The sequence below is a fragment of the Rutidosis leptorrhynchoides genome, chromosome 5 (genome assembly GCF_046630445.1).
Source record: "Rutidosis leptorrhynchoides isolate AG116_Rl617_1_P2 chromosome 5, CSIRO_AGI_Rlap_v1, whole genome shotgun sequence".
In the NCBI taxonomy this organism is placed as follows: Eukaryota; Viridiplantae; Streptophyta; class Magnoliopsida; order Asterales; family Asteraceae; genus Rutidosis; species Rutidosis leptorrhynchoides.
This window is the reverse complement of record NC_092337.1, coordinates 382,462,724-382,479,468: the sequence shown is the minus strand read 5'-3', so window position 1 is coordinate 382,479,468 and position 16,745 is coordinate 382,462,724. Positions and strand designations below refer to the sequence as shown.

General features: G+C 33.1%; 1 protein-coding gene across 2 annotated transcripts; it reads left to right on the top strand.

Annotated features, from left to right (window-relative positions):
- The first annotated feature begins 12,453 nt into the window (after positions 1-12,453).
- LOC139850514 (ACT domain-containing protein ACR6-like) lies at positions 12,454-16,169 on the top strand. Of its 2 annotated transcripts, XM_071840085.1 has the most exons (7): positions 12,459-12,800; positions 13,013-13,058; positions 13,144-13,258; positions 13,346-13,413; positions 13,955-14,551; positions 15,214-15,318; positions 15,586-16,169. In XM_071840085.1, exons 1-7 carry the CDS (start codon positions 12,754-12,756, stop codon positions 15,919-15,921), a joined length of 1,314 nt encoding a protein of 437 aa, XP_071696186.1. In that variant the 5' UTR covers positions 12,459-12,753; the 3' UTR covers positions 15,922-16,169. The 2 variants fall into 2 exon arrangements, with proteins under 2 accessions (XP_071696187.1, XP_071696186.1); XM_071840086.1 differs by lacking the exons at positions 15,214-15,318; positions 15,586-16,169 and adding an exon at positions 15,020-15,206 and having other exon boundaries at positions 12,454-12,800.
- The last annotated feature ends 576 nt before the right edge of the window (positions 16,170-16,745 follow it).

Below are 16,745 nucleotides of genomic sequence, written 5' to 3'. Positions count from 1 at the left end.
TACGCCGATCATGATAACTCCAAATTGGAATCTACCGTTTGAACTAATGTGCGATGCAAGTGATTTTGCATTGGGAGCCGTTTTAGGACAAAGGATTGAAAAACGATTTCAACCTATTTATTATGCTAGTAAGACGTTACAAGGAGCACAAACGAACTATACAACTACTGAAAAAGAACTCCTTGCTATTGTCTTTGCTTTTGACAAATTTCGATCATATCTCGTTCTAGCTAAAACGGTGGTCTATACCAACCATTATGCTCTTAGATACCTATTTTCAAAACAAGATGCCAAACCACGATTAATTCGTTGGATCTTACTCTTACAAGAGTTCGATATTGAAATCCGAGATAAAAAGGGAGCAGAAAATCTCGCCACTGATCATCTTTCTGGTCTTGAAAATCTCGAATTAGAAGTTCTAAATGAATCGGCCATACAAGACAACTTTCCAGATGAATATCTATTGAAGATAGATTATAATAAAATTCCATGGTTTGCAGATTATGCAAACTACTTAGTATGTGGATTCCTTAAAGAAGGATTATCATACCAAAAACGAAAGAAATTATTTAGTGATATAAAACATTATTTCTGGGAAGTTCCACATTTGTTTAAAAGTTGTCCCGATGGAATAATACGTCGATGTGTATTCGGAGATGAAGCTAGTCAAATCTTAAACCATTGTCACACAGGACCAACAGGAGGGCATTATGGGCCTCAGCTCACAGCAAGAAAAGTTTACGATGCTGGATTCTATTGGCCTACAATTTTCAAAGACGCACACCTTCTTTGCAAATCCTGTGATGCTTGTTAAAGGGCCGGAAAAATAAGTCAACGTGATGAAATGCCATAAAATGTCATTCAAGTATGTGAAGTATTTGACATTTGGGGTATTGACTTTATGGGTCCATTTCCAAAATCTCATAATAATCTCTACATTCTCATTGCCATTGATTATGTATCTAAATGGGCGGAAGCACAAGCTTTCCCAACTAACGATGCACGAGTTGTAGTCAACTTTTTAAAACGTCTTTTTGCTAGGTTCGGAACACCGAAAGCTTTAATAAGTGATCGGGGTACTCATTTTTGTAACAATCAACTTGAGAAAGTTCTTAAAAGATATGGAGTAACTCATAAAATCTCCAACGCATATCATCCACAAACAAGTGGACAAGTTGAAAATACCAACCGAGCATTAAAACGTATTCTAGAGAAAATCATAGGATCAAATCCGAAGGAATCATCCATGAAATTGGAGGATGCACTCTGGGCTTTTAGAACAGCCTACAAAACTCCAATTGGAACCACACCTTTTAGACTCGTTTACGGAAAATCATGTCATCTTCCAGTAGAAATTGAACACAAAGCATTTTGGGCTTTGAAGACATATAATCTGGATTTACATGAAGCCGGACGTCTACGATTAAGTCAACTAAACGAATTAGAATAATTGAGACATGAAGCATACGAAAATTCGTTAATCTATAAGGAAAGAACGAAGAAATGGCATGATAAAAGAATCAGAAGTTCAAAAGAATTTAAAGAAGGAGACAGAGTTCTTCTTTTCAATTCACGATTCAAGCTATTTCCTGGAAAATTGAAATCAAGATGGTCTGGACCATTCATAGTCAAAAGAGTTTTCCCGTACGGAACAATAGAATTAATAAATTTAAATGGGATTGAATTTAAAGTTAATGGTCACAGAGTTAAACATTACATAGATAGTCCGATGGAAGTTGACAACGAATTTAATCACAATTTCAACACCATAGCTAACTAAGTGTAGGAAGAATCAAGTCTTTAAAGGATAATAAGTATTTCTGTTAGAGTTAGATGTTCTGTTTTCGTGTAGTTTCCGAGAATGGAATCCGAATGGTCTTTCCCTAGCAGACCCTAAAGAACTAGTCTTCTTCCCCCATTCTGAATTTTTATTTTTTTAGGTTTTACGAGATGAAGACTTCCTGTGAATTAAACCATGGTCTAATGCTACACGCTTTGATCACTAAACGTAATAATGACACCCTTCCAAGTGAATTGGTATCATTAATCAGAGGCAAATTGGACGGAGTAAGAAAAGAATACAGGAACGAAAATAATAAGTTACATTTTGGTAAAAGAAAATCAAAATCCGCAGCGAAAAGAAGAGCATGACACCTTGAAAGATGTCACAAATGCGAAAAATGGTCACACGAAGGTAAATGTTCAAATAATCAGACATATTCCAATACCGAATTCGTTACTTTATCCAGAGATGGACCGTTCATATGTTTCGAAGAAAAAACGTTGAATGCTCGAGGTTACGTCTATGTAGCTATGGAAAACCAATTAGTCCGACTATCTTATGAGTGGGCTAAAGCAGGTCACTAAGAATTCTATTTCACAGGTAAGTATGTACAGTTTTTATGTTTATTTTTATTGCTTTTAACCTTTTGATAATAAACGCTAAATCGTTCACTATAAAGTATTAAATTGGTATTCAATAAAATTAGGTTTTGCGACCGAAATTATTGATATCATACAAAAATTTATTACATCACTGCGAAATTTACCGTTTATTCTTAAGGTATAAATATCTTTAATCAATCAACCCAAAATATTTCAGAAATTCTTCAGGAGTAAAACTAGGTAATATAACTGAAATTACTTTACCGAAAAGAGGGGCGTATATTTTTGATAATATTTGATTGATTAAAGTGGGATAAAAGACCAAAAAGATTTTTAATTTTTAATTTTTACTTTATTTTTAAAATTAATGTATTAATATTAAATTAATATTGTAAAACTTTTAAAATCAATATATTTAAGTTTGTAAATATTTGAAATTTTTTTTATGATTTTAATATAAGTTTGTATATATAAAAACAAAATTATAATATAAATTTAGTGTGAATTTTTAAAATTTTAATAATATGAATTTTTAATTTTATGCATTTTAAATTTAAGTTAGTGTGAATTTAAAAACAAAAATTTACTTTATTTCGCTAAGTTAAAAATATGATTTTTAAAATTCGTCGTGAGTTGAAAACTAGGTCGTTGAACCAAAATTGCTCTACCCAAGGGAGGGACGAGAACTTTTATTATCATTATTTTTAATCTTATTGAATTAAAGTATGCCAAAAATATTAAAAAAAACCAAAAATCTTTGCTTTTAAAACAAACGCCAACTTTGGTAAAATTTAATCAATTTTCTACGCTAATCACCCTCAATAATTTAAATTGTTACTGATTTCTTGCAAATGAGGGCATTGCAAGATCTTAAGTGTGGGAAGGGGTTAAATTCTTTCGGATTTTTAAAATTTTTAAATTTATACACTTGGTTACCATTAAAAATACTAGTAACACAGTAGTTGTATTAGAATCTAGTGCTCTCTGATAATAAAGAACAGCCCTAGTCTTATATACCGACTACCCAATTCTAGTAAAATTTTTTAAAATTTTCAAATAAATGAATTCAAAATCATGTTTATACATATTTATGAACGATAAAACTAGGTGTCAACACCGAAATTATTGTTACCTCAGAAAGGACATAAATTGAGAAACAACCTAAAATATTAGAATTCATTTAAAATGGAATAGAGGACAATAAAAAGGTAAAGAAAGGAAAATAAAAGTCAAGTGTGGGAAAAATTTACCAAGTTCTTTAAAACATATATCACATATTTTGTACAAAGATACTTTTGTTTTTGACAAAATTAACCATTTTACCCGGAAAACTGTACTATATTTGAAAGAAAGATGGATCTACACGATGAATCAATTCCATCATTAAAAGGAAGTAAAGTCTTCCGAAAAAGAAACGCGCTTCTTGATTTAGGTCAGGAAGTTGTCGTCCAGACCAGCTGTAGGTTGACGAAAAATCTAGAAAAGTCATCTCTAAAATCAGCAGGAAATCCACGGACCTCAGCATCAAACAGGGTCACCAAGTGGTCAGACTTATCCTAAACATGAGAGGATCTGTCTCGTAAAATGGGGAGGACGCCGTGCAAATTAGCTTGATAAGACTAATGAATCAGACCCCCAGTAAGGATAATCTCCTTAAAAGATTAAAAATCAGCTTTTAAGCCTGATATTACTCAATCCTTGAGATTGACCTTAAAGATTGAGAATTACAAACTCATGGAATTCGATGATATCTAAACTCGAGCTTGAACGAGAAAATATTTTGATCAAAATTAAAACCGATTTGTTTTCTAAAAACCCATTTTTAATGCGTTCATTACCATTGAACGTAAAATCCTAGGAATTCACCTGGAATTCATTAGGTCACCTGAACCAAATCGGGTGTCAACCGTAAGAACGGTGGTTGCATAGCATGGTCAAAGACATGACCTTGTGCCAGACCGAAAAACTATAGGGTGAGCTTTACTATTGCTCCTACCAAGGAGAGTAATTGCATCCGACACGTTATAGACCATAATTAAAAGCATGTCAGGGGACATTGCCTTAACAGTTGCTTGTTCAACGCTTTCCTTTACAACCGGACGGTAGTTTACCAAAAGGTAATATACGGAGCAAGTATACTGGACGTGTTGCTTTCCCAATACAAGGTTAGCAAGTGGGTGACACAAAACCGCAAGTTTTGAGCTAAAATTTTCAAATCTGAAACCCACCAAACCCACAAAAACATTTTGCAAACACTGGTGAAGGGTTGTTCCGGAAAACTTATCTAGGGTAAAAGCTAAATAGTATTTTCAAAAGATCAAATGTTTTCATAAAGATCCAATTTCCTTAAGAATCTAAATTTTCATAGTCATGTGGGACTGTAAACCACATCGTTACTACCATTGTTTATACCGCCGTATAGAAATCACTGATGTACAAAGTGTGAAGAATAAAGAAGTGATTCTAGTATTTTTATTTCAAGACTATATTGCTTGAGGACAAGCAATGCTCAAGTGTGGGAATATTTGATAATGCTAAAAACGAACATATATTTCATAGCATTATCCCTCAAGAAAGACAAGCTTTTAGTTGCAATTGTCCTATTTACAAGTGATATTCGTTTAAATAATAAAAGGTGAAGACAAAAGACAGATTCGATGAATTGAAGACGCAAACAACCAAAAAGCTCAAAAGTACAAAGTACAATCAAAGTGGTTCAAATTATTGATGAGAAACGTCTCAAAATTACAAGAGTACAAGACGCGAAACGCAAAATACAAGATATTAAATTGTACGCAAGGACGTTCGAAAATCCGGAACCGGGACCAAAGTCAACTCTCAACGCTCGACGCAACGGACTAAAAATTACGAGTCAACTATGCACATAAATATAATATAATATTTAAATAATTATTAAAATTATTTATATATTATATATTATAATAAAAACCGTCGGCAAGCTAGGAGCCAAACTCTTGTGAGCTGGAAAAAGGGGCCATGCGATCGCATGGCCTGGAAGGCAAAAATCCATGCGATCGCATGGCAGTAGGTGACAGCCCACATGCCTATAAATTCACAGTTTTGGTTGATCATATATCCTTCATCCATCTTTTTCTTCCTTCTTACTCACTCGTAAGATATATATATATATATATATATATATATATATATATATATATATATATATATATATATATATATATATTATATTTTAATTTTAATTTTAAATTATAATAATAAGGGTATGATAGCGAATGTTGTAAGGGTGTAAGTCAAAATTCTGTCCGTGTAACGCTACACTATTTTTAATCACTGTAAGTTATGGTTAATGTTATTTTTAATTTAATGTCTCGTAGCTAAATTATTATTATGCTTATTTAAGATGAAGTAATCATGATGTTGGACTAAAATATTTAAAATTGGGTAATTGGGCTTTGTACCATAATTGGGATTTGGACAAAAGAACGACACTTGTGGAAATTAGACTATGGGCTATTAATGGGCTTTATATTAACTAAACAACACCTCGTTGATTTAATATATAGACTTATAATTTTATGCATTTATATATAACCACGTACGCTTGACTGGGTACGGTGGGCGGGATATCTATAATTACCAATAATTGTTCATTTTACCGGACACGGAACTGGATTAATAGTTAATAGACTTGTTGAAACAGGGGTGGATTACATTCAAGGATAATTGGTGTAATTGTTAACAAAGTAGTAAAACCTTGGTTTACACGTAGTCGATAACCTGGTGTATTCATTAAACAAAATATTAAAACCTTGTTACAATTCGAATCCCCAATTAGTTGGAATATTTGACTTCGGGAATAAGAATAATTTGACGAAGACTTCCGCATTTTATGATTATGACTGATGGACTATTATAGACAAATCCATATGGACATATCGAATAATCCAGGACAAAGGACAATTAACCCATGGGAATAAACTAAAAACAACACGTCAAACATCATGATTAAGGAAGTTTAAATAAGCATAATTCCTTTATTTCATATTTAATTTCCTTTATTTAATATTTAATTGCACTTTTAATTATCGCACTTTTATTTATTGTCATTATATTTAATTGCACTTTTAATTATCGTACTCTTTAATTATCGCAATTTTATTTTATCGCACTTTTATTTATCGCAATTTCATTATCGTTATTTACTTTACGCTTTAAATTAAGTTATATTTATATTTTACATTAAGTTTTAACTGCGACTAAAGTTTTAAAATCGACAAACCGGTCATTAAACGGTAAAAAACCCCCCTTTTATAATAATAATATTACATATTTATATTTTTGTATTTTTGCAATTATAAGTTAAAACTAATATAGCGTTGAACTAGTTTAAGTCTCCCTGTGGAATGAAACGGACTTACTAAAAACTACACTATTGTACGATTAGGTACACTGCCTATAAGTGTTGTAGCAAGGTTTAGGTATATCCATTCTATAAATAAATAAATCACTTGTGTAAAATTGTATCGTATTTAATAGTATTTCCTTGTAAAAAAATAATACTATTTCATATACCCCTCGCATAACATCAGGTGGAAACGTTATTGGCGCTAACTGCCATTTTTCTAACATTTCTGCGGCCTTTCTTTTCTGAGTCCTCTTATTTTTTGCACCATGCTTATTATTTGCGCTTCTTGCAGATTTTCAGTCTTATCGGAAAAAATTTTAGCCACAAGAGTTTTTCATTTTTGTTGAACCCTTATTTCTGTGTTCAACATTTTTTGCATGTGTGGCAGATTTAGCGCAACTTCTTTGCATGAAACAATCAACCATTGCGCACTCTTTATCTGCTGCTTGTGAAATTTCGCCTTTTTCATAGCGAGAAATTGATATTGCCGTCCATTTACGCTTTAGTATTGCAATATCTTCAATCTTTGAGTTATCTTCTAATTTATCATTTTGCTGACGCTGAAATTTTGGAATTTTCGCAGTATTCTTAGGTGCTGAATTTTTAGCCGCATTTCTCTGCAAGCTTGCGAAGGTGGATTTTAATTGAATTTCCTCTATGGTATGTTCTTCGTAGGTAGTAGTAATCTGTTGAGGATTGCGTCGTGCCGCAATTATTTCCTTAGTTGCGGTACTTAGCCGAGTTTCTTCCATAGTAACAAGATTTCCAAGTGATTTAGCAAGTAACTCTTTCATTTTCTTGCTCAATTCATAATTTTCTTGGAAATCAAACGTCGTCAGATGTAGCAACCTCTAACGTCGTCAGATGTAGCAACATGCAATTTACAAACAAGAACACGATCAGATTTGAATTTCGAATCTAATCATTCGATTTCACGAAAGTAAGTTTTCGAATTTCAATTCCAATTCGTGTCCCACGGATGGCGCCAATTGATCAATCCTAAAGGATTGAGTGCAATGAGGGTGGAATTGTGACGCCCCGTAGAAAATCAACGTGTACGGATCATCAACAACAGGATCATTACACGGTTACAACACTATATGCTGTTTTAAAACAAGTTTTGCATTCATGAAAAGATAACGTATTTACCAACGTCTTATGTTTTACAAAAGATAAAGTGCTTCTACGAATAGAAAGCATTAACATAAGTACGTGACACAAAGGTCATTACAAAGCCATAACTAAAAAGACGTAAGTTGTGAATGCAAAATAAATGTTCCATGATTGAGACATCTCTAAACAATGCAGCGGAAGTCTAACACAGCGAGTCTGTAACAGCAAGTCTAACAGCGGAATCAACAACGTCTAAGCACCTGAGAAATACATGCTTAAAAAGTCAACACGAATGTTGGTGAGCTATAGTTTTAATGTGCGCAGCAAAGTAATGTAGACCACGAGATTTCGTATTCAAAACAGTATCTCAAATCTGTATGATAAAGTATATGCTTATCCGTGGGCACCCGGTAACTAACTTAACGTAAAATAATATATCACTCCCTAAAAGTACACTTGGCGAGTGCGTATGTTCTCGAAGTATTAAACACCCGTTAAATGCTAGCGCGACTAGCTCGAGTGGGGATGTCAAACCCTATGGATCCATATCTAATATTCGCGTTCACCGGTTCAAAAACCAATGATTAAACGTTACCGTGCTAAGGGAAATCTTTGTGCCGTTATATCACCCACACATATATAAAGTTTAAGTACTCGTGTTTAGTATGTAAAAACATAAAAAGCGCATGTATTCTCAGTCCCAAAAATAGTTAAAGTAAAAAGGGAGCTATAACTCACAGTGAATGTGCGGTAAAAGTCGATATGAAAAGTATGCAAGTAGTAAGTCGGTCCGAAAGGTCCTTAACCTAAGTCAAAGGTTACTAAGTCAGTAAATTGTCCCCAAAAGTTTAAAAGTAAATAATTTAAGTCTTAAGTATCATCATCATCATCATCATTTGTAAAAGATAAAGTAAGTTTTCAACAAGAATGGAGATCGAAACAAAGGGCTGACTTCGGACAGATGCTACGACCTCTATACAAACTGAAATGTTGCGCGGCCATTGGCCAAGGCTCCGTTTGTGAGTCCTCTTACCGCTGTCCAATTTTCAGATCCTAACTCGATGTCGTTTTACCGTGGCGACGGTTCAAGCGCGAGTAGGTCAGAAATTTCAGCACGTCGTTACGAAGGCGTAGTGATTTTCGGAAGGCTATAAATCCTAAACTGTATATCGTATTTAGGCGAGTGTTAAACGAAAATTCATCTAATCGAACCGAACTATCTGAAAAATAACTTTCCAGAAGTTCCAGGAGTCTGATCAGACCCCGAAAAACAGAAAACAAGTGCTCCGGTGGGTTTCTTGGTGCTTGATGCTCATCACGGTTCTCATCCTTGATGCATGTAAGCTTCAAATGTACAACTCTTTGATGTTTTAGCATCACTTTGACCAAGTTTCAACCATCAACACACTATGTCAAGACTAAGAAGAATTACAACTCACTTAAGAGTTTTAGAAGGATGATGAACCAAGGTTACATCATGTTCTTAGTCTTAACACAAATACAAGTTCTATTCAAGATTAAAGCTACAAACTTTAATTCAAATCAAGCAAGATCTTAAGTCACATAACTTAGATCAAACAAAGTAATGAAACCCTAAGCTAGAAAGCTTGGATTTCTTAACAATAATTATGAGATTTCAAAGCTAGAAAGCTTGAATCTTTTATGTCCTTGAAGATCTTTAAAGCAACAAGCTAGATCTTCAAGTTTCATGAAGATCATAAACACAAGTTTTGATCTTTTAGCAAAAACAAAGTGATCTTAAGCTATAAAGCTTAGATCCATCAAAGTAATGAAGATCTAAAGCTAGAAAGCTTGAATCTTTTATGTTCTTGAAGATCTTTAAAGTAAAAGGTTAGATCTTCAAGTTCCATGAAGATCATAAACACAAGTTTTGATCTTTTAACAAAAATAAAGAGATCATAAGCTAGAAAACTTAGATCCAACAAAGTAATGAAGATCCAAAGCTAGAAAGCTTGAATCTTTTATGTTCTTGAAGGATTCAAATCAAAATTTGAATCTACAAGATATAACAAGATCAAAAAGCTAAAAAGCTTGATCTTATGATGATGATGATGATGTCGTGTTTAAGAAGAAAAGAAGAAAAAGAAAATTTAAAACTTACAATTTTAGTGTGAGAAAGACTAGAGAGAAAGTGTGTATAAAATGAGAATGAGATCAAGTGTGAAATGGGTGAAATAGGCTTGATATTTATAGTGGTGGAGGGTGCATATAGCCATGGTTTTCATGGGGGACAAGGGGACAACTTTTTGCTTTTTGCATGGTGGTGGTCTAAAGGTGGTGCTTATTGTTGGGATCCCATGCAACATGTGTAGTAATGGTTAACAAAAATGCTAGTATGTTGGCTCATCTTAATGGGTTTTTGTCCTACTTCTTAATGGGTCATAATTCCATTAAAATTGGGCTAACTTAAAAGTCCATTAGCTAGAGTAGGGTGGGCTTAAGTCCAATAAGGTAGAAAGTCCAACAAGACTAACTAGTGTGCATTAGTAAATTACTAAGCGTAATTAAGCAACCAATAAGCCAAGTAATTGTCATTAGAAAATAACAATTAGTATTACGTAGTTATAATATTTCAAGTATGACCAAAGTTTAACGTGTACAAAGTACATAGCTCGTTCTAAACGTCAAGTGATACTAACGGTCATAAAAGCATTCGAGGATCAAGTTAAGTGGTTACGCACTTAACATCACGTTGTAAGATATTAACGAAAGTAATTAACATGAATAATGATCCCATAATATAATCTAACACAGTACGCATAAATACGCAGTTTCGTGAAAGTTTAGAGCACAAAAATATAAGTCGAAAAAGTCGGGTCGTTACAGGAATGGGGTGTTGAGATTGTTTTTGGGACCTTATGATCGTCTTTTACTAATATCGAGTGATCAATCACCATGTCCCGATCTTGATGAATTTACCTTGTGCCGAACTTATGATGATTCTTGGGCGAAGTCACAAGTAATTCACAAGGGCTAAGGTAAACTCCAAAATCAACAACCTAAAATGAGAGGCCAAGCTCCCTATTTATAGGTTTGGAGTCTTCGCGGATGCCATATTTGCGCATACCGACTTATACCGCAGTAATCAAGCGGGATGTTTTTGCAGTCTTTGATTTGTGCTTGACTCTGCAATGCAGTAATGTGACCTGCGTGGTTCTTGTTAATTCACGCATCTTTGATTGGTTTTGCCTTCGTATTGCTTTTTGCACTTAAAATATACATATACGTACCTATGTATATGATCACTCAACCCCTACCATTTATATACAATCTCCCAAATCTCTAACGCATGTTTACAAAGAATCAAAGAGTGCTTGAGTGTTTCGATAGCATCATCACGATGTGAACAACGAACAGAATGAAAGTCAATACCACACTCATCTAATTGAAATAAAAACAATCGATACATCCTATTTCTCCATATAGAAACTTCAACCTTATTCATGAAAGCACGTATTTAACTAAAAATAGTTTGAAAAATATTATAATTAAATTGGCACATAAAAGGTACAATTGATAGGAATTACTTAACGCTTATTTTTGGTATATTTTTTTGTAAAATTGATGTGTGTACCATTGCTAAATAAAAATAATTAGAATTATCATTATCATTACTCTCAAAGCAGAAAAAAAATATGGAGTATATAACAAACCAGTTAAATGACCCGTGAAACCACGTTTTTTTTTTAATAAAATAATTTAATGATATGTTTTAGGTATTAAGTGAACGTAAATGTTAAAACATTTAGTTTGATGACCTATGGAACCACAGATTCTGACTAAGAAACTTGTCATTGTTTTTACAAACATATTGTTATACTTAACTTGGTCAGAATAAATGAACGTAAACATATTCACGCGTGGAACCACAATTGCTATTTTTCCTTGTCATAAAAGTCTACATTACAACATTTTATTGAGACGTGTATTTTGTATACATATGTAACGTAATTAATCTCGTAAACAATTGAATAATAATAATAAATTTTGCTCTAAAATTAAGTATTTATATTTTTAATAATAATTATTAGTAATAACAAATGTCTCTTTATTTTTTTAAAAGAATTTAAAATCACAATTATTATATGAAGGAAAAAATAATACGAAATAATTATTTAGTTGTTAATATAAAAAGAAAAAAATAATTTACTAAAAATTAGAAGATAAATAATTATTCGTTTTTATCTTTATGAAGGATAATTATTTTTTTATGACATCATAACATAAGAGATTAGAAATATATAGATAATAAAGAGATCCTTGATATGAATTGATTTCGTTTCTATCAGTCAATATGAAAATGAATCCGTCATGTGAACAAGTAACGCCGATTTCATGACTGTTGGTGCGCGTGGGTTAATTACTTTAATTAATTACGATATTATTACTCCGTATTAAATTTTAAATAATAATAACGCAATTTTATTTAGTTAAATTGAATCTAATTTAATTTTTTATTACTAATTTATTTATATTGTATTAATATAAAAATAAAAAAAATGCATTACAGTAGCCTTTAGCGAAGCACTTTTCACGTTTGGCTGGAGTATCTAGTGACCCACCCACTGCTCCTTTCTTTCATCCTTCTTTCCCTTTTTATTTTATCATCAAATTTCTCCAAATTAAAATTAATAAAAAGAACTTATTATTAATATTAGTTGGATTTGGATGAGTTGATTCCAATCCCTTACCAATTGGAGGAGACCTGATTCCAATCTTATCTTTTTCTGTATATAAATAAAAATTAAATTCTCTCAGTTTTATTTAATTTCATTTCAGTTACATATTCATAGATATATTCCATCAATCAATCAATCAATTCACTTGTTGATATTTCTACGGTTATAATGGAAGATGAATATGCAAAACTCATCAGGAGGATGAATCCACCTAGGTATTTTTTCTAATTTTAAATTAAAATTGTTCTTTCTGTTTTAATATCATGTAATTCATCCTTAATCAATAAGTAATTTGTTACCGTTTAGTATGATGCTCTGAAACTGTACTTCAATTAGGGTTTATAGTATGCCTTATATGTGTGACTGCGTATCTGTGTGCGCACCTTTTTATGTTTGTTGTTCAAGTTTTATGTATTTTTTGTTGCAGAGTTACAATTGATAACAAATCATCACCAGATACAACTATAATTCAGGTATGTTTAGTGTGAATTATGCTATCATGTGTTTCAACTTGTTGATGTTATTAGTTTTTCATATGATTAGTGGTTTGTATGTTAGGTTGAAAGTGTAAATAAGCATGGTATTTTATTGGAAGTTGTTCAAGTTCTTGCGGATTTAGACCTTGTGATTACGAAAGCGTATATTTCGTCAGATGGGGGATGGTTCATGGATGGTATATGGTGTTTTAATTTTAACTTTATATCTTTTTGTATGGTTCTTTTGCTAGCAGTATCTGATTCTATTTTCTTGATTTTGACAGTGTTTAATGTTATTTACCGTGATGGAGGCAAGGTTATGGATCAAGAGTTGGTCAGCTACATAAAAACGGTAGGAAACGTTATTTGGTATAAATCCTTATCGAATTCGACTTATTTGGAATGTACTTTTGCTGGTTATACTAATAGTTAGCTTAAAGTTTTGTTAAATTTAGGAAGAGGTTGATGTTAAATTAGAGGTGGGTTGTATCTAAGAAGTCATTTCTAATACGGGTCAGGTCACGTCTGGTCTGGTTGCAACCAAAAGGCATTTTTCTTTATAACGTAATATTCTCATATTCTCATAAGTACTTAATCCCTTAGATTTGACTTCAAAAATATTAATATTAAATTATTTGAATAAAATTGTTTGTGGACATTTTAACCCATTCCTTATATAACTTATTTTTCATAAATGCCTTCTTTTGGCCAGATTGATTAAAAAGTGACACTAGTGAACAGATAAATATGTGAATGGGTTGATATTGCAACCTTTAGTTATTTTATTTGTTATGATTTTGTAGTGTCTTCTACCTATTTGTTTTGTTGTGCTTTTCATCATTTGTTTGTTATGCAGCATTTTCATTTAGGTAAATTTGATGGTGTATTGGCAGGTGCTTGAAAGTGATGCGTTCTACGTACCATCACTGAGCGGTTCAGTTGGACTTAAGCCTTCTGAAGATTACACGGCAATCGAACTAGTTGGAACAGACCGACCCGGATTATTATCCGAAGTTTCCGCAGTTTTAACTGATCTCGGTTGTAATGTAGTCAATGCTGAAATATGGACCCATAATGCCCGAGCTGCAGCTGTTGTACATGTAACAGATGAAAAAACCGGATGTGCAGTTGAAGATCCAAAGAGACTATCAACTATTAAAAAACTGCTTTGTAATATTCTGAAGGGAAACGATGATTTAAAGACTGCTAAAATGACACTTTCGACCCCTGGGTTGACACACAGACAGAGAAGGTTACATCAAATTATGTTTGCTGAGCGGGATTATGAAAAAGCGGAACAAGAAGATAAGGAAAATAGTTTAAGGCCTAAAGTTACGGTTTTAGATTGTGTTGAAAAGGATTACACGGTTATTACTATGTTTTGTAGGGACCGGCCGAAGCTTTTGTTTGATATTATCTGCACTTTAACTGATATGCAGTATGTAGTCTTCCATGGTGTGGTTCACACAGGCAAAATGGAGGCTTTTCAGGTACCCTAGTTTATACATTAAAAATTTAAGATAATGAGTTAGTTTATATTTATATAAATGTTTACTACCTCTTTAGTCAATTCATTAAGTCAACCTAAATGCTATTATCCAACAGTTTTTTTCCACCAATAATGCCTTATCAAATGCACCAAAGAGCTATTTTTTTCTCCAAACATCTTGTTCTGGTCAATGGAATAGAAAAAGGATAATTATGCAACGATCCTATACAAGTCATCAAGGTTGAAAAATACACGAAATGGAGTTGAATGGTCTGGTCGGTCAAAATGGGGTCGAGACGGGACCCGGGACCAACGCTGACTTTTTAAATATAAATATATTAAATATAAATATTTCAAACAAAATAATTGTAAAAAATTGATTTACAAATAAGATGACGTTAGTTTAAATAATATATAGGTTTTTTTATAATGTTTTCTATAATATAATTATGTTCTGTGTCTTTCTCAGCTAATTTTAGATGGGCTTGGAATTTTCGTTTACACGAGAACAAGGCCAGACATAAAGTCAACTTTTGACCAACGGTGACCGATTAACTTTTTTCTTCGAATATGGACGGGCTAGTCACCAAACCGCCGTTTGCAACCATGAACTCGCCTTTACTTAGTTTCTGAAATTAGACTAAATTTTTCCTATGGATGCAGGAATATTATATTCGACATGTTGATGGGAGTCCAGTTAGCTCAGAGGCAGAGCGAGAGCGTGTGATGCAATGTCTTGAAGCTGCAATTGAGCGGAGGACTTTTGAGGTATATGTAATATTATGCAAATATATATATATATGTGTGTGTGGTTCATTTGAAATCTGTTCTATGATTAGTAGTAATAGTTAAAATGACGATAATACACTCGTGTAACGGAATTTTGTTAACGTCCGTTAGACGAAGGGACTGTTTATGCAATAGTTGCAAACCACACTGACTGACCTTGTCAAAAAAAGGTTGAAGGACTAAACCTGCAATGATACAAACCACAGGGACTGTCCTTGTAATTTTATCTACTTAAATTTTATGCAGGCGCTAGAACTGGAATTGTGCACAGCAGACCGTGTTGGACTTCTTTCTGATGTAACCAGGGTTTTTAGAGAAAATAGTTTATGTATAAAACGAGCCGAGATTTCAACCGAACGAGGAAAAGCGAAAGACAAGTTTTACGTTACTGCAATGACGGGTAACAGCCCCGTGGACCCCAAGACTATAGATTCTATTCAAAGACAAATCGGGCAACAAGCAGCACTGCATGTAAAATGGAACGCTAGTCAGTCACCCGAGCCACCACCTGAAGAAACAACAATGAGCTTTCTGTTTGGAAATTTGTTTAAAGGCCGGTCATTGGTCAGGTCATACTCGTGATGTCATCATCCGTATATAGTCGAAAAGGTGCAAGTACATTTTAGTATTTACACAAAGTAGAAGAACGTATATATATATACGAAGGGAATGCAGGTCATTGTAAATAGACGGACAGTTATACCGGCCTTCCTTCCCTCAAGTGCAGGTATGGGTTAGTCAATTGTTCATGCTGTAAATAATAGAGTATGATGTTACTATATGTACAGACATGGTCAACATTTTGTTAGTGGTGTGTATATACAATTTTATGTGAATATGTTTATGCTTTAACCATGTGTGTGTGTGTTTTTTTAGAACGACAAACTCACACCCCCTACATAAATTTACACGAATAATGTGCTAAACTGGACTCGAACCCATTGTCATAAGGACAGATCTTCTGTGACTGTCGTTTAATCAGTATAAGACCATTGTGTAGACGGGTAAACGGATATTTCCTCTTTCAGGCTTTTCGGGTACGATAAATATTTTTACTTCAATGTACACGCTTCAATGTATACGGCTTAACTGAGTTATCCCGTTATCCCGAAAACATTTTCGACCTTTTCTCTGACACCTAACATTATATAATGTTAGTGACGTTTAAATATGAGACATGGCACATGACCCAACTGCTAGGCTATTTGGATAGTTATTTACTTCCTAAATACTACCACAAAACAAAAAATTTACTTTTACAACTATATAACATTTTAATAAAGCGATTATTGGAGCAACAAATTAAACAATGTAGTAGGGGTGTTCAATGTTGGTTTTTGAAACACTCTTTAATCTAAAGATCGAACCGAGTAAAAAAACCGGATTCTAAATCGTTTTCAGTTCGG

Bases quoted from the DNA above. Each gene is read 5' to 3' on its own strand.
- LOC139850514 (XM_071840085.1), top strand. From the start codon at position 12,754: ATGGAAGATGAATATGCAAAACTCATCAGGAGGATGAATCCACCTAG. The intron at 13,259-13,345 runs GTATATGGTGTT...TGATTTTGACAG, and splicing joins TGGGGGATGGTTCATGGATG to TGTTTAATGTTATTTACCGT. The intron at 13,414-13,954 runs GTAGGAAACGTT...GTGTATTGGCAG, and splicing joins TGGTCAGCTACATAAAAACG to GTGCTTGAAAGTGATGCGTT.